General features: G+C 39.4%; 1 protein-coding gene across 3 annotated transcripts in view; it reads right to left on the bottom strand.

Annotated features, from left to right (window-relative positions):
- Positions 1 to 1,382: 1,382 nt before the first annotated feature.
- The window catches only part of LOC129721972 (uncharacterized), a 131,204-nt gene continuing 108,839 nt past the window's right edge, over positions 1,383 to 23,747 (bottom strand). The window contains exon 5 of one of the 3 annotated variants that reach the window (XM_055675116.1): positions 1,383 to 1,758. In XM_055675116.1, the coding sequence (XP_055531091.1) occupies positions 1,512 to 1,758 (247 nt within the window). In that variant the 3' untranslated portion in view covers positions 1,383 to 1,511. The remainder of the gene's footprint in view (positions 1,759 to 23,747) is intronic. The other 2 variants (XM_055675117.1, XM_055675118.1) reach the window with 2 other exon arrangements.

Genomic DNA, 23,747 nt, shown 5'->3' with positions numbered 1-23,747 from the left:
ATACTCTTAGCCAAGCAACGACATCTAGTACTGGTGTGAATGAAAAAATGGATAGTTTCAGCAATTCTTTAATAGATGGCAATACACAAACAGTTGCGCTCACTGGTGTGATTTATTAGCAAAAATTAGCGGCGGTGTCCCATTTGTGCGAAAACTCAAGGGATTTCATCAGGGAAAATTTCATCTGGCTAATCTGCATCAGAATCACGGAAAGCGTTTGTAAATTCCAATTTATATCGAGAGAATAAATATGTAGTGCTGGGTGAAGGAAGACTTTTATTTGAAAGCTTACTAACTTTTGGTGAAGAGAAACCCGAGGTGCATTCATGTTGCTCAATATGTCACTCTAAACACGGCGCGTACCGATTAGATGCATTTCTCATAGGCACGAAGGCAGGCATTCTTCTGCTGTTTAAGTCGGCTTAATGCCCTATTACCCCACAATGGTCTTCGGTGTGAGCGCACTCCAAGAACATACAGTGAAATTAATTCCAGAATCTTAGTGGTAAAACACGCAACAGCTTCGTCAGCGTTATTAAAGACATTAAGATCCAGTCAATACCTCTGAGTGCTGTATAACAAGCGTCAAAGTTACTTCGCCGAAAATCATAAGAACTCGAGTCGAATTCGTCAACAAACATAGCACTTACTGGTCTATTAAAACACGGGGAGGTGATGAGACTCAATATTACTGAGTTCATCGAGAGCAGTGTTTTATTTATTTATTTATTTATTTATTTTTTTTTTTTTTTGATAAGCGAAAATTAAATCCAGGAGCCTTCCATTCGCGTTGAGCACCGAATTAATCTGGTAAATCCCATTCAAAGCTACACCATCTAAGAGACGGGCACTGCCATGTCGATCGGCTAGCTCTCCCACACGATTGTGATATCGGGTTGGATTCCCGATCCAGTCGAGGATCTTTTCGAGTTGGAAATTTTCTCGACTCAGCACTGGGGCATGGTGTATCGTAGTACTTATCCTACACATGCGAAATGTGCCAGAAACAATATCGATAACGAATTCTCTCAACTAGACTAGTAAATCGAGACCGCTATTAGCCCCACATTAGCGTGCGATATTGATTGTTGTTGCGCATCGAAAACCATATATGTAACGTTCGGGTGCACTGAGCAAGTCAAGTCAAACCTGCGCGATTGTAACAACCAAATAAAAATAAATCATCATTGGAGTCGAGATTCATTAACAATTCTAGATGAATAAATATGTATATAGGAATGTTAAATTTAATATTTGCAAAATCGGCTGACCCTTTTTTGAAAACCACATAATTAACTGATCAATAACTAAGAAAGAATTAAAATGTGTGAATGAGAAGGTTTTTAGCAATTAATTTTTCTTAACATACCAAAATAAAACTCTTTTCTGGTTATCAATCAATTTTCTCGATTAAAAAGCAAATTGTTTATTGATCGCATTCGGAATACGCTAGCTATTAAATATTACGTGCGCAGAAGATAGATAGATAGATAAACCATTTGTTTCTCTGCTCAATAGTTCTTTTTATCCATGTCGTAATTGGAATCTTGATTTTGATTCTCCTCGTTTTCCTTATCGTCTTCTACATTAAAAGTGTATGGTTTGAAAACACCTCTAACACTCTCAAATGCTTTTCTAAAACCAAGTTTAGTGTATAAACTTCGCGAAGCATTATTCTCTGGTCTTATCACCACGAAAGGTACATATCCTCGTTGAATGACTAGTCTCGTCAGTGCTTGGGCAAGTTGAATACCATACCTGTAAAACGAATGAAAAAAAAGAACATTAAGGTTATTTTTCTCAAAATTATTTATGACGCCATAATACAAAAAATTCTCAGGGAAAAATAATAACTTAATCAAAGAATTAAAATAGCAAATACTGCGGCTCAGAGCTTTTGTTTTTGATAGTTATAACAGTGAGTGCATTTCGTATGGAACAAGTGGGACTCTTCAATAAACAATCGTTTGACAAACAACTTTGACAGCAGCTGTGTTTTCTCGACTATCACAGAAACTACTACTGCATAATTACAGGTATGACATTTAATTGTGCTATTATTGTGTACCCTATGCAACGCTCTAGCAGCCACAACAAGCCATTCGTCATATGTTCAAACACCGGGTTTGGGAAACTTAAATGAGATTTTTATTGATCGTCTTGGAAGAAACGGTTGGAACGCCTTAGAAAAACTGTTAGTATCAGTGGGACCGTAGCGCCAACCCCGCAATACGGTACTAAAAACCTGTCCTCGTTTTGATACAGTGCCAATTTTTACTAGCTGAGACTTTATTCGCAACTAGTTAACCTACGCCTATTAAACCAGTTGTTTATTTCAACGATTTAGATGACATTACTCAAAAATGACAGTAAGTAATGTCGGTAGATTCAATCGGTAACGAGGAATTTAGCCAATCCTGCTCCTCTTCGATATGACCCGCTCCTTCTGGTGGTGACTCGTCGGAAAGCGTAGGTAGCACAAAAATAAAATGGCGTCATTGCGTCTCCAAGGGTCAACGCCAAAGAATGAGGAAAATGCGTGCTGTCGGGTTTACTAGCGATGAGGCTCGGTCGATAGTATTTTCGACCGACGTTCATGCGACTCATAGCACTGCTAAGTGTTCCAGAAATGGTGAACATGGCAGTTGTGGAGAGAAACGCGACGCGAAAAGAACAAAATCCCTCTGTCCGAGGCAGCGCGCTGGTTTATCTCTTACCAGTAACCAGGCTTTTATAACAAGCATGGAGGCAGGTTAGAGTACAAACGGTGTCGCAGGTACCAAAGGCGTCCAAAAACGACCTACAAGTTCAGCGGCCAACTCCCACTCAGATGGTCACTCATTCAGGTATGTCGTTAGTTGGGTGAAAGTGGGGATAATTCACAGGGGATTTCCAATGAAACAAATGACAACAGCAAATCTGGACGCTGTACAAGATGCTCTTCTCCTTAGGGTCGAAGAGCAAAGGCACGAAGTGGTCAAACCGAAATTTGCAAAATGCAGCCACAAGAGTGGGTACATGATTCTTGACTGTAAGGACCAAGAAACTGCCTTGTGGCTGAAGTATGTGACTCGTTCACTCGAGCCTTGGGAGAATGCCGAACTGGTTGCCTTGGATGTGAAAGACATTCCTCATCCGGAAATCTTCCTTGCATTATCCTCAAGCGCGGAAATTAACGACGAAAGGATAAGAGGCCTCATAGAGAGCCAAAATAGCAACCACGAAAAACTGGCAAATAATGAACCACACAAACGCAAATAGATATGCCGAATAGACGCTCTACATGGATGAGGATTCGCTGCAGATTTTAGCTAAGTGTCAATTCATGTTAAACTTCCGCTTTGGCGAAACGCAACTTCGTAAGAAGAAAAGCCGAAGGAAACGTATCGATCCCACTAGTCTACCGCCTAACGATTCGATAGCAGGTACTAGTGGTGCCAAATTGGTGGCTAAGGTCAGAATCGATGGCGACAGGAAAAACAGTGGAAAACGATAACAGTTCATCACGGGAAGGAATTGCCGCCTAAAAGACATGAGGAGCAGACTCAAAGTAACAATGGAACCAATAAAGTTTTTACAAGTGAACCTTCATCACGCTAAAGGTGCTTCCGCTGTGTTGTGTGGGAGGTTCAAAAAAGAAGGGGTGGCCATGGCTCTCATTCAGGAACCATGGTCCAATAAAGACAAAATTCTCGAATGAATCGAACGAATGTGAGTTATTTTATGACGAGAATCAGAGTTCGCCTAGAACTGATATTCTTGCTAAAATGTTAAAATGCACTGAAATGTTACCCTATCACAGAGTTCATCAAACGCGACATCGTAGCGGTCGTGGTCGAGATATCAACCACCAGAGGAAGGAGTGAGATCGTTTTGGCCTCAGTCTACTTCCCGGGTGATGCTCCCAAGGTTCCTCCGCCTGAGATCGCAGCGTCCGTCCTTCATCATCTGCTGTGACGCCAATGTCCATCACACTGTGTGGGGAAGTACCGACATCAATAGAAGAGGTAAGAGTCTTTTTGATTATCTTTCGTCTAACAACATTGACATATGCAACAAGGGAATAAACCAACTTTTTCAAACGCGATCAGAGAAGAAGTTTTGGATCTGACATTATGCAGTCCTGCAATTTCGGGAAAAAATCAGAACTGGCGTGTCTCGGACGAGACTTCTGTATCTGATCATAAACACATCATCTTTAGTTGGGATGGCGGCAATAAATCATTGGCAGAATTTCGCGATCCTAGGAAAACTAACTGGGATCGATATGCTTGTCACTTGAATTCTGCTGCTCCCACAAATGACAATGGAATCGGCTCAATAGAGCAACTTAAAACCTTCTCTGAAACGCTAAACAAACTGATCTTAGACGCCTACAACAGTAGTTGCCCGGTCAAAGTCTCGCTTTCCAACAGGGATGTGCCGTGGTGGAACTCGAAGTTGGAGCGTCTAAAGAAAACATCCGGGAAAAAGTTTAACGAAGCGAAACGTACTTCGGATTGGGCGCAGTACAGGAAAGCTCTCACCGAAGACAACAAAGAAATTAGAAAATCCAAGAGGAGAAGTTGGATTCAAACGTGTGAACGTATAGACAACACACCTACGGTTGCTAGACTCCACAAAACTCTGGCCACAAATCACACTACTGAACTTGGTAGTCTGAAGCATCAGAATGGAGCCTTTACGAGGACTCCCCCTAAAATGATGGAAACCCATTTCCCGGTCTCGGCTGTTTGCGAGGTTTCCGAAAATGGTGAGGTGGGAGACGACCCTCTGGAGATTCTGTCGGAGTCTGAAAGAGAAGATGTCTCAACTTCTAACTTACTTGACGAAATGCTGTTAGATCTTTTCAGCCTCTCAAGTCTGCAGGTGTTGACGGAGTGTTTCCGGCGTTACTTCAAAAAGGTGAGGCAACTAAGATTTTTAAGGCTATTCCAAGATTCAACTACATTTCATCGAAATGGAGGGCAGTACGGGTTATCTTTATACCAAAACGGGAAATAGAGATAGAAATAACCCCAAATCTTTTAGACCTATAAGCTTGTCTTTGATCCTGCTGAAGACAATGGAAAAAATACTAAAGGAGTATCTAAATGCAACCAACATGCATACCCTTTATCTAAATTTCAATTCCCATATCAAACAGGTACCTCTACACTTACAGCGCTTATCACGCTGGTAACAAAAAATGAAAAATCTTTTTCAGAAAAAGAAAAAACACTATTCTTTTTTCTGGATATTGAAGGTGCTTTCGATAACACGACCTACTCTGCCATAGCGAATGCGATGAAGAAGAGGATGTTTCCCACATACATAGTCAACTGGATTCATACCATGCTTGCACAAAGAATAATCTCTTCGGAGCTGGGGGAAACATCTATAACTGTAAGAGCCAAGAAAGGATGCCCTCAAGACGGAGTACTTTCACTACTCCTGTGGTCTCTAGTTGTGGATGACTTACTCAGTAGCTTAAAAGATAAAGGTTTTTAAGTTGTAGGCTTCGCGGACGACATTGTCATTATGGTAAGAGGAAAGCACAGACTAACAGACATAACACGTCGAACAAATTTTCAATAAAATCATCGTTTGGATGATTCCAGTTCTTTACGTTAGTAATACTAACGCACCTTACCTCTTTACGTTAGTAATACTGCACCATCTGCTGTCGTGTTCGCGCTGCGTCATGTATTTCGACATCAGCGCCAGCGTTACTGCATGTGTCAAATGGGGAACTACAAAATATGTATGAGATTGCATGACAGCGCCCCAGACGAGGTTTTCGCGCGATGACTGTTATTTGATTGAAAATTTGAAATGAACGTTTTTTGTGGCGATGGAGCTAGGTTCCAGTGTTACATCTGTTAGTCTGCGAGGAAAGTTTGACAATGTTGTCTCGGAAAGAATGCAACTTGCTTTAAACGTAACATATCTCTGGTGTAAAAAAGAGGATCTGAAAATCAACCCGGCAAAAATAACATCAGTACCTTTCACTAAAAAGAGGAAACTCAACCTAATGCCTCTTAAGCTTGAGGGTTCTATCCAGTCTAGCGAAACGGTTAAATTTCTAAGATTAACTCTAGATGCGAAACTTAACTGGAACGCCCATCTAGACATTGCAGTAAGCAAAGCGGTCAGTGCGTTCTGGTTATGTTCCAAAGCGGTTGGCAGGAAATGGGCCTAAGACCAAAAATGGTCAGATGGATGTACACATCCATCATACTTCCTAAAATAACATACGCTTCCTTAGTGTGGTGGCCTAAAACAAAAGAGGCTACTGCAAGAACAAAGCTAGCAAAGCTTCAGAGACTGGCGTGTATTGCCATAACTGGAGCAATGCGCAGCACTCCATCGAAGCCGTTAGATGCAATTCTTCACCTGCTGCCTCTGCATGAATTTGTGCAGTTAGAAGCGGAAAGGAGCGCCCTGCGGCTCAAACGTCTTAAAGAGGTCTTACCTGGTGATCTTTTTCTGAGTATTTTGCAACACTTTAAAAGAGGGCCATTGTTGAGTATGTGCGGAGACTGGATGAAACCTTTGGACAACTACGACATTCCCTACAAGGTGAGTGAAACATCGCTCTCCGCCTGGGAGTGCGGAGTTAATATGGTCCGTCAGGGGTCAATGGTATTCTTCACGGACGGCTCAAAAATCGGTTCGAAAACTGGTGTGAGAATCTTCGGTCCTGGTATACAGATATCAGTGGCAATGGGCAACTGGCCTATAGTATTCCAAGCAGAGATTTACGCTATAATCGAATGTGTCAACGTTTGCCTGAAGAGAAACTACAAACATGCGAATATTTGCATTTTCTTTGATAGTCAAGCGGCACTAAAGGCTCTTTGTGCTCACAAATGTAAGTCAAAAATCGTGTGGGAGTGCGTTCTCTCACTGCGGCTGTGTCGTATGAACTCTGTCAATTTGTACTGGGTTCCCAGGCACTGCCGCATAGACGACAATGAAAAAGCAGACGAACTGGCCAAACAGGGCTCCAACTCGCAATTTGTTGCTCCGGAACCCTTTTGCGGTATCTCAAATTGCACTATAAAATGGAACTTAAATATTCGGAAGAACAACCGGTGACAGTCAACTGAGGGCTGTCAGAGGGTGTCACCAGTCGAAAAGGGTAATAACGCCAAACGGGAAAATAACTGAAAAGCTCCTAGAGCTCAACAAGTGGGCTCTTCTTACACAGGACTAATAACTGGGCACTGCCCGAGAAAGTATCATTTAAAGAACATTGGTCGAGTCCAGGATGACACTTGTCGCTACTGTAATATGGAAAGCCAAACCTCGGAACATCTGCTATGCGCATTATACATGAGCAGAATCAAATTTCTTAGCAAGGGCTGCTTGCAACCGAGTGAGATTTGGTCTGCTAATCCTTGTAAAGTGTGACGCAACACCTCACGAAAATTACCCAATGTTTCGTCACGTTGGCATCAAAAGTAAACTGGAGCATTAGCTTGCTAAAGGGTTCACCTAACACGCAGGAAACACCTTGCCATAACATAGCATTCTAGAGCATTCCTATTAGGAATCGTTGGCCAAACCGATAAATGACAAAACATCATTATTATGAATCGTTTAAAATAATAACCAAGCGTCCTAGTTACAAGTCGTCGAACGACCGGTGGCTTACGAAAAGTAAATATCCTAACGATCATGCCACTTTATGTTTACCTTTTCAATTTAATTATAATAAAAACAGAAGCCGGAGGCACAGCGTCACTCACGGTTGCCCTCAGGCGCTCACGGTTGCGCGCGGTACCGAGAGCTTGCGCGCTCTCGGATACTCACAGTAGCGCGCGAACAAATATCGTACGCTCTCGCACGTGCTCCGATGCACGCGCTCCATAACGCTCGCGGTAAATAATCATATGTACTAAAATTTAACTCGAAAATGAAACAGGGTAGGAAACACAACAGGCTAGCACAGATCCGCTAGATAGGTGCTAGCTCAAGATCGGAGGGGAAAAGTCTCTCCGCTCTGAGTTACACAAGGTAGTATTTAAGTTTGTTTATATAACGACTTAAACGGTTAATTTCACGGGTTTATCGGCTTAATCAGTCGGTGTATACTAGCAAGAACGATTTGTTTTTTCTTATTCCGACAGTTTCGGTGACTTTATTTCACCTTTTTCAAGGAGTAGAACGATAATCCTTTCTACTCCTTGGAAAAGGTGAAATAAAGTCACCGAAACTGTCGGAATAAGAAAAAACAAATCGTATTTGCTAGTATACACGAACTGTATAGCCGATAAACCCGTTAAAGTAGTATTAAGGAAAACTTGTAAGTTTAATAAATCAATCACTTCCATCATTTCCATCATCTACATCTCTTGGAGTGGTTTCGTGTACGTACAGTGCACGTACAGGACTTCGTATGTTTCATTTCTAAATAATCACAAGTGGTGACAGCTATGGTGGTGACAGAAAAACTCGCGCCAGTTAATCAGCCCGAAGTTTTAAAATAGTATAAAGTATAAGGTTTAAGTGATAAACGAGTGACAGAATGATAACAAAGCGAACTATCCGTCAGTGAACGGATTTCGATCTAAGGTGAAAACGGTGTGAAACAGGCTAAAATTAATTATTGAAAAGGTTAAGAAAACTGTTAAACAAATTAAAATGTGTTCTGTGTGACTTAACAGAAACAAAGTTCGAAAAAAAATTGTGCACGCGAAATGAATTGTTTAAAAAGCTGATCTTGGTTGCAGAAACGATTTAAAGTGAAATACCGTGTAACGATTGTCAGGGTGTTCTTGTTTCTTTTTCAAACGAATCTGTTGCAACAGGAAGATGAATTTTAACCGGTAAGTTCTTGGTTTCCTTCCCTATTACAAAAAAATTCAATCATTTCGCGCAAAAATAATGTGCCTTCGTACCAGCGAAATGAACTAGTTGACATTTGCACGACCTGACCAATTAAATAGTAGTGCTTGCGGCAACACCGATCGCAGGATGAATTATAGAACGCGAACAGACAGAGTTGCGCATTTAGAACTCTCATAATTATTCTGAGTGAGAGTTTTATCAGTATGTAAATTGGGGACTACGTTATCGTAAGCGATATAAAAAGAGCGTGAGAGCCTTTGCGATCGTGTCTTCACTTATACAGTATAGTAGCATGCGCTAGAATGCTTGTCGTCCCGTTCTTATGCCACCAGGTTTAATCGGTGACGTATTTTACAGTGTTATTGCGATCAGCTGTGCCAGGCACGGTCAAGGTCGTGGTTTGTATGCAGCAATTTTAATAGCCGATGGTAGAACGTTCTGCTAGCATAAGCAAAACGAATCCAGTAGCGATGAAATGTTAAGCAGGTCAAAGAGAAAAGTTGATCAATATGCGCAACGCACGCAGCGATATGATTAATTATCCCCCGGGGGAGAATGTTAAAAGACTGCAAAGATATGTGATGATGAATGTTGTCGTAAGGAGACAGAAGTTACAATATTATGGCTAAAAAACCTAAATTAATCCACCTTGCGGTCAGACCCAGCCTTTCTCATTCAAACTTTTATTTGTATAAATAGTTTTACATGAACGCTTCAATCCAATAAATGTAGGGTAGGGAACATATTCTAAGCAGCTTTAGGAACCGCCTGTGTATTCATACGAAGTACTTGAAATGTGATGGGTGAAACTCAAACAGTAGTATATCAATCTGTTCACTATCGTTTTCTCTGTCAGAACCTGTTTTCAGATTGTAAAACTAAGTTAGCAAACTTTAACAATCATCAATCAAAGTTACCAATCGAGGGACACTATTTCAATCCCCCCGAACCTATTTTAAGCAGTTTCCAGCTGCTTTGCAGGCGTTTTTTTTTCAGCACCCGAAGTGGCTCCTGAATGGCTGCAATATAGGTCGATTTGTTTCAATTGCAATTGTTCACAGATTTCTTCGTTTCAGTTTCATTTCCATCATTGAAATTGTCAATATTGATCAAAATGCAGGAGTTTGAGGCCTGTTTTCTTCGACTGATTAAAATAGGCGCTACTGCTTAAGCCGTTCCCTACCCTATATTCACTCTTCAGGTTCTAAAATATTGATGTTGTAATCTATACATATAAAAATGTAGTCCGGTCTGTCAGTCTGTTTGATCCATATAGGCTCGAAAACTACCGAACCGATCGACGTGAAAATTTGTATGTAGGGGTTTTTGGTCGCAATAAAGGTTCCTATGATAGTTTGAGACCCCTTCCTCTTCTGGAAAGGAGGGGTCCAATACAAATGAAACACAAATTTCTGCACAACTCAAGAACAAACCAAGCAAATGAAACCGAATTTGGCATGTGGATGTTTTAAAGGGTAATAAATATGTCCATAATGGTTCGACGCCCCTCCCTCTTATGGAAGCACATAATTCTGCACAAATTTCTGCACATCTCTAATCAACTAAATGGAACCATATTTGGCAGGTGAATGTTTTTAGTGGTAACAAATATGTTCCATAATCGACCTCAGGCAACATTTTGGATTGTAAGATAGCAACTTCCGGTTTCTGGAAAACAGCCAAAAATGGACGATTGCCACCCAATATAATAATATCCGGATAAATAAAGATACACAGGAGCTAAATTCGACCACAGATACAATTTTGAATTCTAAGATGGCGACTTCTGGTTTCGGAAAAAAACAGCGGCAAACGACCAAATACCACCCGATATGGGTATTTTCGGAATCGTAATGATGCACTGGAACCACAAATCGACTTCAGACACCATTATGAATTGTGGTTTCAGACACCATTATGAATTGTGGTTTCTGGAAAACAGCCAAAAATGGCCGATTTCCGTCTAACATGAGTATCTCCGGATCTAGAATGATACACAGCAGCTGAAATTGACCAAAGACCCCATTTTGGATTCTAGGTTGACGACTTCCGGTTCCTGGGAAACAGCCGAAAATGATCGAATTACATCCAATATGGGTGTTTCTCCAACCAGAATGACGCTCAGAAGCAAAAGAGAAGAAATTATCTTAAATACCATATGAAATCCAAGATGGTGACTTCCGGTTTTTGAAAAACAGCCTAAAAAAACCAAATCCCATCCAATATGAGTATCTATGGAACCAGAATGATGCAATGAGCTAACAATTGACCTCAGGCACCATTTTAAATCGCTAAATGGCAACTTATAGGAAACAGTCGAAAATGACCAAACAATACTCATCATGGATATTTCCGTAATCGAGATAATGCATAAAAACCAAACATTGACCCTGGACACCATTTTGAATTTAAAGACGACCACTGTTAGTTTCTGGAAAACAACCAAAATAACTAAATACCTCCCAATATGAGTATTTCCGGTGTCAGATTGATGCCAGAAAATTTGCTGAAAATGACCGAATACCACCCAATATGAATATATTCAGAATTAGGGCGATGTACAGAAGCCAAAAGTCGAGGATGTTTTCGATAGAACCAATCATTTCAAACGATTTGTCTTTTGACTTTGATCATATCCTATGGCCGATTCGTTATGCATTTGCAAACTTTAAACACATCGCAAGGAATCAATGAATTTGGAACGTTCAAATAGTACAAAACCACATTTAAATTATGTGGAGACCACATATATCAATCAAAGCAGGTAAAGTTTTAAATAGCCTTTGAAAAATTTTTTTTCCATAACTTTTGAGTCACATATCAAATTGTTATGAAGTTTATTATTTGTAAGTTTGAGAGATGACTAGTTATGTTCAAATAAGTTATGTAATCTTTGAAATAGACTTTCGTTGTTTTATTAATAATTTAATACATAACGGTGGCTTAAGTTCAATTATAATCAAATGAAATGGGGACGTATGGGGCAGCCAAACTTTGAAACCACGTGTTCAATCATAATTCATCAGTTAACCCTTAACTAGCCCGCTAATCTGATAATAATATTGATCAAATCGGTTGTGTAGTTTCTGAGATAATGAAGTTTCGTGATTTTCGCATTTTGGTACTTTACAGACGAAGTTACAGTCCGATTACAGTAAAATTCAATAGAGTGTTATGAGGCAGCTAGACTTATTAGTTGACACTAATTTTGTGGAAATCGGGTCAGCCATCTCTGAGAAAAGTGAGTGAGTTCAAGTAGTCTTCGGAATATGTTCCTTTTCATGGCTGGATTTCACATTTTTAAACATAACAGGCAAAGTAATAGTCTGATTGCAAAACAAATCAATAGTGTCTTATGGGGCAACTAGACCTTCCATTTGACACTGATTTTATGAAAATCGGTTCAGTCATCTCTGAGAAACATGAGTGAGATTAAGTAGTCTTCAAAACACGTTTCTTGTCATAACTTTTGAACCACAAGTTCAGTCTTTATGAAATTCAAAAGTTAAGGGTATTTTAGGTAGCCCGTTCATTTGAAACCAATTTTGTTCAAATCGGTTTTGTAGTTTTCGAGATAATGTTTCGTGATTTTTACATTTTGATACATAACCTTTAAACTATAAATCCGATTACAATGAAATTTAATAGGGTCTTATGGGACAACGAGACCCTTCATTTGCAATTAATTTCATGAAAATCGGTCCAGCCATCTCTGAGAAAAGTGAGTGAGAATAAAAATCTGCACATACACACACACACACACACACACACACACACACACACACACACACACACACATACACACACACACACACATACAGAAAATGCTCAGCTCGTCGAGCTGAGTCGAGTGATATATGCCATTCGGCCTTTTGGAGCACTTTTATTCTTTCGGTTTTGCAAGTGATTGCTATACCTTTCTAGGAGAAAGGCAAAAAAGCACTGAACGCCATCTAATTTGAACATTTACAATTTTTGATTAGTTGTAAAATTGGTTCAATTACACTTAATAAAAATGGCTATTTTAGCTCAGATATGTCAGGGAAAAAATATTATTAGAATAATTGTTTGATTGATTAATAGAAATAAACGTTGAAGCTTTGACACCAAATGGTTCGAACCTTGGTGTTCAGATTTTTTGATTGCGCGACGAAGAAATTAGATTCAGTCACGCTACGTTATCACATCTGGTCGACAAAGACGTCAGTGATTCCTAGAAAAAAAAAGAAAGAAGGTCACATGAGCCTTCACAGTCGTCTTTGCAGACGAATAATTTTACAGTGCTATTTATTTCTATAATACCTTAAAGCAGTATAGAATCTTAATTATTTGGAAGAAGCTTGCTACCGCTACCGGAGGAGTGGAAAGAAGGGGTTATCTGCCCCATATACAAAAAGGGCGACAAACTAGACTGCGAGAACTATCGAGCTTTCACAGTCCTGAATGCCGCCTACAAAGTGTTTTCCCAGGTCATCTTCCAACGCCTGTCACCATTAGCCAGCATATTTGTAGGAAGCTACCAGGCCGGCTTCATGGAAGTACGATCTACGACTGACTAAATCTTTACACTGCGGCAGATCCACCAAAAGTGCCGTGAGTTTAGAGTCCCTACACACCATCTTTTCGTCGATTTTAAAGCCGCATACGATACAATAAACCGACAAGAGCTATGGAAAATTCTCGACGAAAACGGCTTCCCGGGGAAGCTGACAAGACTGATTAAGGCTACGATGGAGGATGTGAAGTGTTGTGTGAGAATTTCGAGTCTCACAGGGGGCTCCGACAAGGTGATGGTCTCTCCTCTCCTCTCCTGTTATGAGACGAGCGGGGTTTGACATGCGGGGCACGATTTTCTACAAATCAGGTCAATTTATTTGTTTTGCGGATGACGTGGATATTGTTGGCAGAAAATTTGAGACGGTGGCAGACCAGTATACCCGACTGAAACGTGAAGCAGATAGGATCGGACTGAAGATTAATACGTCAAAAACTAAGTATATGCTAGCAGAACTACAAGCAGCAAACTTAGGGTGGTCCTAAAATCAACGAAATAAAAACAAACTAACTTGTTTTTATTTGCATAAATAATTGTAAACATTCTTTGGCAAACTTGTAGTTCAACTAATTCTAAGTAACTTTGTAAAAAAAGCTTTTTTGTAGACATTAAATTTGGTTTCCACAAACAGTCTTTTCGCTCTGTTTTTTCAATTCAAATTTATAAACAAAATTTTCTTCGGTAACTTTAATCAAAAATGCGCCAATTTTTACGAAAAAACATTGTCGATATATTGTACAGATGAAAAATTTTCACTATTTCTATTTCAAAAATAGGCCCTTATAAAATACTGATGTCTCCGTTTAGGGCAAATAAAATAATATATTTTGGTATCATTTGAAAGAACAAATATTGTATAAATATTTTGAAGAAATACCGAAAGTTGCTTAAAATTAGTTGATCTACAAATGTGCCGATGAATGCATACATTTATTTCTGCAAATAAAAAAGTTATTTTTTTTATTTAGTCGATTTCAGGACAACCCTAATTTTCATTTGCACATAAAAAATAGACTAAATATAAGAAACAAGTTCTTAGAAAAAAAATTTACTCTAACACCACAAAATCGCATCGAAAAACTTATGTCCGTCTACATTGTCTCACTGTACCACTGTGCATTGTTGTTGAATTTCTGTGAGCGTGTGACCGACAATTTCACACACGAAACAGAATTTACTCAAATTTAGATTTAGTTGACTCAATTTCATACTTTCACAGAAAAAACCTCAAATCATGTGAAAAAAATTACTTGTTGCAGATTTCGTACGTATATTGTTTGTTTATAAAAAATATGTTGCAGATTTCGTGCGTATATTGTTTGTATGTAAAACTAACGCCATTCCGGGAGTAGTGATGGGAAATATCGCCCAAAAAAGACATCGATAACAATCGATAATTTCGGATTCTTTATCGATATTATCGAAAAGTATCGATAATCTGGCGGCTAACGTTTGCGGTAAAAAAATGGACTTTTTTCAGATAGTAATGAAAAAAAAAACTAAGACAGATAATGGAGTTAGATAAATTTCCCATGGAAGGTAATCATGTTAGCTTCCTCGCGAAAAAATATTACGTGCGGCCTTCCGACAGTTAACCGGCACATTCGCCATGGCGGACGAAAACATGCGTGTAGCCATGTTTTTAAGCTCTTTCTTCGTTTTTATTTTTATAATTTCATCCTCCGTTTTCGCGACAAAATGGTTGGAATAGATCTTGCGCTTTATTACAAAAGTTCACATCAATGGACAACGTAATCCTAATTCCCTAACGAAAAAAAAAATCTTGCGCTTCAAGTTTTCCCAGAAATTCTCGATGAGAAGCAGCTAGGGGACACTTGGGGGATTCGCCGATTTCGGTACCACATCGATATTCAGCCGCTCCATCTCCTACAACGATCGCTTCGAGTAGTTGGCCGACGTCAAATCTGGCCAGAACACCGTGTCTTCGCGCTTATGGTATTTCTTCATGAACGACGCAACTTATGGCAGGCACTTCGTACTTTAAATTTCCCCGTTCACGGCCAGCCCAGAGCGAAAGAAGAGCAACTTTGACATCTCTTTCTCGCTGATTGTCAGCCACAGCCGCACCTTCTTGGGGAGCTTGGTCTGTGAAATAAACTTAAGCTCGGTACTCACTTCCTTCGTGGGGGAGGTAAAATACGAAGAGCCCTGCTAGTCGTTGCCATCCAGGGTGAGATAGGTCTAGTCGTCCATAACCACTGCCACGTCGCGATTCGCCGGAAAAATCTACTTGACCATCTTATTCAACCGCTGTCGCTGCGTCATTGCCTGCAGCTCCGAGACCAGTGGACAGGACTGCCGCTTCCTGACATGTATGTCCATGTTCTCTTTTACTTTTCACTGTTTTAGCGCATGCACCAACCTCCCGGCCAAGTGCACGCAGTGATTTAGCCACTTTTCCCTCGGTTTTCCTCTTCAGCATCCTTTGAAGCTTCTTGTCGCTCGGGGTCGTTGGCCGTCCGGAACCGGGCTTCCTTTCGATGCTCTGATCGTTGTCCAATAGTGTCAAGATGTTGTAGATGTTAGAACGGGCATACCCAGTGTCCATAAAGTGCCGCACGATGTCCGTTTTTGACGCGGCGGGGTACCGTTCTTTGAACGCGCACACTTCTGAACGGAGTAGCTTCACTTTTTTCGCTATAAAAGTTAGAGTTTGACTGATAAAGCTGTCAATTTTTTTTTGCTAAGTCATAGATTACTATGATTGATGATGCATGAGTTGTTTCGTCAGTGCGATTAAAGGTAAACCGATGAAAAATTGGCAATTTTGGTCTATTTTTTCACCGAAAACGTTATTCGACAAATGCAATTTTTCTATGTAAATCTGTTAAAAACAGAGTCAGTGATTGCCCAAACAGAATACGTTTGCGTTGCGTTGACGTTAAATTGACAGTAAATGTATGGCCTTGAATGACAAATCTTACGATACTGCGAATGAAAATTCGAACAACCGGACGAGTTAAACAGTTTGTTTTGGAAAGTCTTCGGGTTTTACGCCGGGGTGCTTTCTATGGAGTAGTTTCAAGCCGAAGTTTGTTTTAAAGGTTGTATAATAAGGGAAATAATTGAAGCAGGCAAAATTCTGTCAATTTTTAAATGGCTAAAACTTTACGAAAAATGAATCAATTTTGACAAAGCAGGTTTCATTTTACTGGAAAACTGTCCTAGTTTCCTAGTACTACTTGAGAACTGGACGTGACCAAGGGTCACTGGAAATGTTTCAGATGTGTGCGAAGTGTGTGCCAAAGTGTACATTTTTGCAACGCGTAAAACTTTTTCTGACATTCTGTTTCACTTAGGTTCATATATTGTCAATAAATCTGAATTTATTTCGAGTTCATTGGTAGCCAAAGATTGAAAATTCGCCAAGGAATCATCGAGGTATGAATTTATTAAGTATGGGTGTTGATTTTGGCGGTTTTTTCCCTGTTGGGTACTAATTTTATTTGAGCTTGCAGCACTCTAGCAGAATTCAATCGAACATTGTGGGTGTGTAGGTCTTATCAAACCAAGCAACTTTGCAAACTTGCGTTTAAAAATCTATCTGGATTAACATTTAAAAAGGTCACATTATTTTCACGCGGATTTTCTCTAAAGCCCTATTTAGAGTTCCAATCGAAGTGAAAATCTCATACAAAATGTTCATTTTTTCACGCCCGTGAAAAATGCAACCTGCAAAAATTTCACTTCGCTTGGAACTGTAAACAAATTCGATCCAGCGAAATCGAAGGTTGTTGATCATATCTTTTTCACTTGGGTTTACCCCGCGTAAGAAAACCTAACTGTATTTGAACCTTTTTCTTATGAATCAATATATCTTAGTTAAAATTATCTGAACTTTCCTTTAAAAATATAAAAAAATAAGTTTAAGATCCTACTCTGAAAAAATATAATTTTAAAAACAAAAAATGATTTTAGATAATATCGGTGATCTCAGATTTTTTTAAATGAAGTATTTTAGATAGACAATTTAGTTGCATAAAACGTTCTATGCGTTGCAAAAATGTACACATTGACACACACTTTTGAAATCCGAAACATTTTCGGTGTAGGTTGGTCACGCCAAGTTCACAAGTAATACTAGGAAACTAGGATAGTTTTCCAGTGAAATGAAACCGGTCATCAAAATTGATTCAATTTTCGTAAAGTTCTGGCCACTTTAAATTTGAGAGAGTTTTATTTATCTCAATTATTTTGTCTACCCCCTGTATAAATCAGAACTCTTTTTTTGGCGCAACAATTTTGTTGATTTGGATTTTTAGTGGAACTAAAAATTGTTTGTTGGGTAACAGATACTTTAAACTTGAACAGTTCCAAGTTAAACTAAACAATTACCAGAAAATTACCAATACACTGCCGCTATGCATGTCCATCATATTATAAGAGTTGGCAAGTCAGAGAAAATGCATTTTATTACAATTTGGTATCATTGCTTTTTATGAGATGGTGCAAAAAGTTGGGATATAATTAAAGTTCTCCAGTATTAATTTGTCGAATTCATCTGGTCTTAGGAAACTAAAACTATAAATACCTTTTTAGATACCATTTTTTCTCAGAAACTCAGTGACACCCGGGGCGAACCTTTACACAACCTCCAACAATGCTAAATCTTGTCGAATAGCAGCACCCAACAAATACCTAGCGGCAAAAGCAACTCCTGGGGTAGGGTAGGTGAGGTCTCCTTCTTTTGGGTCTCCTCCAGTAACAAGCCGCACTGACTTGTGCTCACTCCTATAATATCGATAATTATCGCTAGCGTCAAAAAATTAACGATAATATCGATGTCCAGCATCTATCGTTATTATCGATAAGTATCGATAAGTTTCCCATCACTATCCGGGTGATAAATATTGATAATATATTGTTGATTGCGACAAATTTTCTCGCGAAAAATTCTTGTAGAAGTGCGCGGGTACGTCCAATCGCGGTAATATCTTCTATAAAAAGTGCGGAAATTGGATTTGCGCACTTTTTGTAGAAGACACCAACATGATTGGTTATAACCGCGCACTTCTACGGCGTTTTTAATAATAGATGTAGCTTATCGATAATAATAGATGTAGCTTATCGAGGCACGAAGAAGAAATATTCAAGTTATCAGGCCACGACGTGTAAATGGTAAACTAATCCCAAGTTGCTATATACGTGGTTCCCCGTGTAACTCCACTAGCTCAGATCCATCACGGGAAGCAACTACGAAATGTGCGGCCGTATATGGTTGTTGTGCTCAAGCTCAATAATCAGGCCACGAAGTGTACAGTTAAATGAATGTTTCAATTACCTCGTGGAAAAGATAAAAGGAGAAACCGCACAATGGTTGTCAATAGTCGTATATGGTTGTTGTGCAACTTTTAGCTTAGATAACACTTGAATGTTCTATCAATTTAACAATTTAAGTATGGATACATGTAATGTTGTAATTGGTTTAAAAGCTTTATTTTATTATATATAAAAGATATTCAACAAAACAAACATAATTAGTGATAACAACTGTTATGCAAGAACTATTATTTAATGTTTAGTTTTTTTCGTTTTGAAAGTATTTTTTTGTTTATTTCATCCCTCCGTATTTTTTGCTCTCGAGTTCTAATCTTCGTATTCATCACTTGGAGCTTTGATTTAACCAGCATATTTATGTATTTACTAGCTGACCCGGCAAACTTCGTCCCGCCTATTCTTGTGTTTAATTTAATAATTTTCAACATTCCAAATTCATTGATTTCTTGCTATTTGTTGAATGACAGCATACTCGACTTTTGCCTTCAGTACATCACCTCTATTCCGGAAACACTCATATTGGGTGGTATTCAGTTATTTTCGTTGTTTCCCAGAAACTGAAAGTGGTCAACTTCGAATTCAAAATGGTGTCTAGGGTCAATGCTTGGCTTCATTACATCATTTCGATTACGGACATATCCATATGTAGTAGTATTCGGTTATTTCCGTTGTTTCCCAGAAGTTGCCATTTTACAATTCAAACTGGTGTCTGAGTTAAATTTTTAGCTTCTTGCATCATTCTGGATCCGGTGATTCTCATATTGGGTGGTATTTGGTCAATTCAGGCTATTTTTCAGAAACCGTAAGTCGCCATCTTGGATTTTAAAATGGCATTTGGAGACAATTTCTGGCCTCTGAGCGTCATTCTGGTTAAAGAAACACCCATATTTGGTGGTATTTGGTCATTTTCGGCAGTTTTCCAGTCACCGGAAGTTGCCATTTACAACTCAAAATGTTGTGGGAGTCGACAAACGTACAAACCGTGGAATACCACCCATGGATTGCCTCATACATAGGCGAACTCTTTATTATTATAAAATATTCGGCCGAATCCACTTCACAATAATATGTGCATTTTTTTCAGTGTACCCATTAGGGTAATATTATTGTCAAAAGTTACTCTTTTTCGCATGTCGTGTAGAACAAAATCAGAAGTGGCGCACCTAGTGGTCGAAAAGGTGACTAACGCTTCTGTCATTTTCGATTTGTCTTCATAATTTCACCTAAGTGAACTATATTGGTATTTAAGATATTTGACATACTGGAAGCGGGGATACAAATTACCCGAAACAAGGTAAAACAGATTCGTTTGCGCAAGAGTATATCAGCGATGACTTCGCAGAATTGTGTCAGGACGTCAACTGACGTATGTGCACAGATTAACCCAGCAACATAGAAATATCAGATTGGGAGACCGCATGCAATCACGTAAGAGATAACAGCGCTCGTGTGGCTAAGCGCATCTATTACGATGTCAAAGGGTACTTAATGTTAACGCTGCTGGCTAGGTAGAATGTCCAGTTTACGTTAAACCTGATCTCAGATACAGGTGCATGTACGGATATAATTAATGCAAGCATTGTAAACCGTTTGAATGTACCGGTAAATACACAGAATTTAATCACTTTTGGAGGTATCGGCCGCAACATTGTGCGAACCTCAGGTACAATTACGTTGGATTTAATAGTCGGAGACTTCATAATCCCGACACAATTTCATATATTAGAAAATTTGCCAAGTGACGGAATAATCGGAGCAGAGTTTTTAAAAAGCATACGCTTCAAATTGGGAAAAATTTTGATGACATCGTTTTCAAGAAGCACGGCAATAAAGGTCCGGCCGACTTAAGTCCGAGGAGCATGCCCAAGGAGGAAGTCCTTAGTCGACATGTTTATGTGGCAGCCAGCAATAAGTAGTGGTGCAGAACGAGTTGCGAGATACTAGCCATGAGGCTGACGTAGATATAAACGAAATAAATAGAGAGCACCAAACATCGAAGAATATTATAATGCCCGAGATATACCTAGACTCGAGGCTTGACTATGATCTGTTGGAGCACAAGCTGACACCAGAGTCAAAAGGTACTGCAAGAATTGAAAAACTACGGCAATTGTTAAATTTGCCCCACTTGCCTGATATGGAATTTAAGACAGTGAAGAATATAGTTGAAAGCTTCGCAGACATTTTCTTTTTCGAAGGCGACAGATTAACTATGACTGACGCCGCAGTACACACCATTGAAACTTCATCAGATGTGCCTATTAATTAAAGGCAATACAGATTTCCGAAAGCTACAAAAAGGCACATTAATATAGAAATCGATGAAATGAGGGCGCAGGGTATTATAAGACCCAGCACTAGTCCCTGGAATGCACCGGTATTATGTGTACCAAAAAAAACGGATGCTGACGGTAATAAAAGATACAGAATTGTGGTAGACTTCAGGTCATTGAACGAAGTTACCAAGCCGTTTGTATACCCAATACCTCTTATGTATGAGATATTGGATAATGTTGGAGTAGCAAAATATTTCTCCTCAATTGATTTAAAATCGCGTTTCTACCAAGTCCCGATCGACCGCCGAGATGCGGCTAAAACGGCGTTTTCCACTCCAAAAGGCCACTTCGAATTTACACGAATGCCGATGGGGTTAAGAACAGTCCCTCAACATTCCAAAAAGTTATGAATACTGTTCTTTTTGAGATAGGGGACGTGAAAGCATTTGTCTACCTCGATGATATTATAGTTTTCGGTGACACTATCACCGACCATAATGATAGCTCACGCAAAGTATTACAAGCTTTGCGTAAACATAATTTGACAATAAAACCGTCTAAGTGTCAGTTTCTGAAAAAGGAACTGGAGTATTTGGGTCATGTCGTTAATGAAGAAGTCATAAAACCCAACAATGCAAATATTCAGGCCATTCAGAGCCTTAAGCCACCCACAAACGTGAAAGGTATAAGATCATTTTTGGGAACAGTAAATTTTTACGGAAAATTTATCCCTAACATCGCGGAAAAACCCAAACCGCTCAATGATTTGTTGAAGAAAGATGCTAAATTTGTAAGTGGAAAGGAATGCCAGGAAGCGTTCGAATTCCTAAGAAACGCGCTGATAACAGAGCCTGTTTTAGTCCGGTCAGATTATCAAGACACTTTTGTTATTACGACAGACGCTAGCAATTATGCTATTGGGGCCGTCCTGTCAAACGAAAAATCCATGCACCGGCCGATCGCATTCGCGAGTCGTGCACTTGTAGGTGCAGAGACCACGCATCATATCATATAAAAAGAACTACTGGCAATTGTATGGGCCATAGAATATTTCAATCATTACATTTTTGGCCAAAAGTTTATCGTTTACACGGACCACAGACCACTTATAGCGATTTGGAGGCTCAAAGAGACATCTCCAACGCTGACAAGATTGAGGCTGAAGCTGCAGGGTTTGGAATGCAGCATCAGGTATAAACAAGAAAGCGAGAATATAGTCGCAGATTTTTTGTCACGTTTGTCAGATGGGACGTTTCCGTGGCAAGAAAGTGCTACCCACAGGTAGATAGCCATGATTACGCGCCAGCAGAAACGCCTGCTAGAGCAACAGAAAAACACTTCAGATGAATTGAACGGCACAATACAAGATTTGAGTGCCATAGACATTGCGGACATCACTGAGGACGAGGATGAGCAACAACTCGTCAACATTTCATATGATGACTTTTCACAGGCATTATCAAATGACCTGATACCAAGCGAGACGGTGGAAGTCTCAAAGAGAATATTGGACGAGAGGAATATCGAAGCTCGTTTTTCATTTTAAACAGTCGGACGGCGTACAGAGAACTTCAGACACTGTATCAGCTGTCACAGGGACTGACAGATTACGTAGAGGATGGTGTACTCAAATTTAAAGACAAGAAGGTAGGCGGTTTCATAGTAGATGGCAGCGAAAATTCGTTAATCGATTGCCGAAATTTTTTTTCACAATTTTTAGATAGTTTCAGTAAGAGCCACGCGGCAGTGAAGACTGCCGGGGTCATTCATTTAATATCATTTGGGAAAATCAAGCAGCAGGAAGTTCTGCAAATGATTCAGTTCCTAGCGACTAAGCTAGAAAAACAAATAATACTGTACATACAATGCTAATACCTGCTGGAAATAAGTAAAAAGACAAGCGACGTTTGGGCAAATTTGTACTGAGTGGTCAATATTGAACAGAACACATATACACTGCTGATTTATAATGTAAACTCTCACGCAAAAATGTATTTGTTTTTTGGATTGTATAGGTATTAAGATAAATAAGTGCTATATTCGGATGTTCGACGTGGAAATAAGTATAAAGACACTAATTGTTTTTTTTAAAGAAACATTTTTTAATTAGCAAATTAGAACGAATTAGTAATGCGTAGCATCACCTTTGTTATGTATGACCTCTTGCAGTCTTCGTGGCATAGAAATTATAAGATTTTTCAAAATATTAGGATCAAGTTTAGACCATTCTTCTTGTATCGCGCGTTTCAGTTGTCCAGCCGTTTCATACTTCCGTCCCTGCTTGAAAATGTTACGCGATAGTAAGCCCCACACGTTTTCTATCGGATTCAAATCGGGACTGCAGGCTGGCCACTCCAAAACAGGGATTTCGTGTAGCCTCAAAAACTCTTTGGTAGCTTTCGACGCATGACAAGCAGCATTATCCTGTTGAAAAATCATGTTTTCGTTCATAACATTTTCGGAAAATGGAATTAGAACTTCATCTAACAGCTCGCAATACATTTTTGAATTCATTCGTGATGAAATAAAACAAATAGGCGTTTTCCCAACCATGCTAAAACCGGCCCATATCATTACTGTTCCTCCACCGAAGTTTCGTTTCTCTCTTGTTGGTCTCTTTTGCCTTTTATCGTGCCAGCGACTAGTGAATCCATCTGGTCCATCAAGGTTGAACTTCTTCTCGTCACTGAAAACCACATTTGACCATTCATCTTCCCAAAACTGGTACTTTTCAGCGAAAGTAAAACGGGCCATCTTGTGACGAGGCAAAAGTCGTGGTACAG

The sequence above is a fragment of the Wyeomyia smithii genome, chromosome 2, assembly GCF_029784165.1.
Source record: "Wyeomyia smithii strain HCP4-BCI-WySm-NY-G18 chromosome 2, ASM2978416v1, whole genome shotgun sequence".
In the NCBI taxonomy this organism is placed as follows: Eukaryota; Metazoa; Arthropoda; class Insecta; order Diptera; family Culicidae; genus Wyeomyia; species Wyeomyia smithii.
This window is presented reverse-complemented; position numbering and strand designations above follow the sequence as displayed.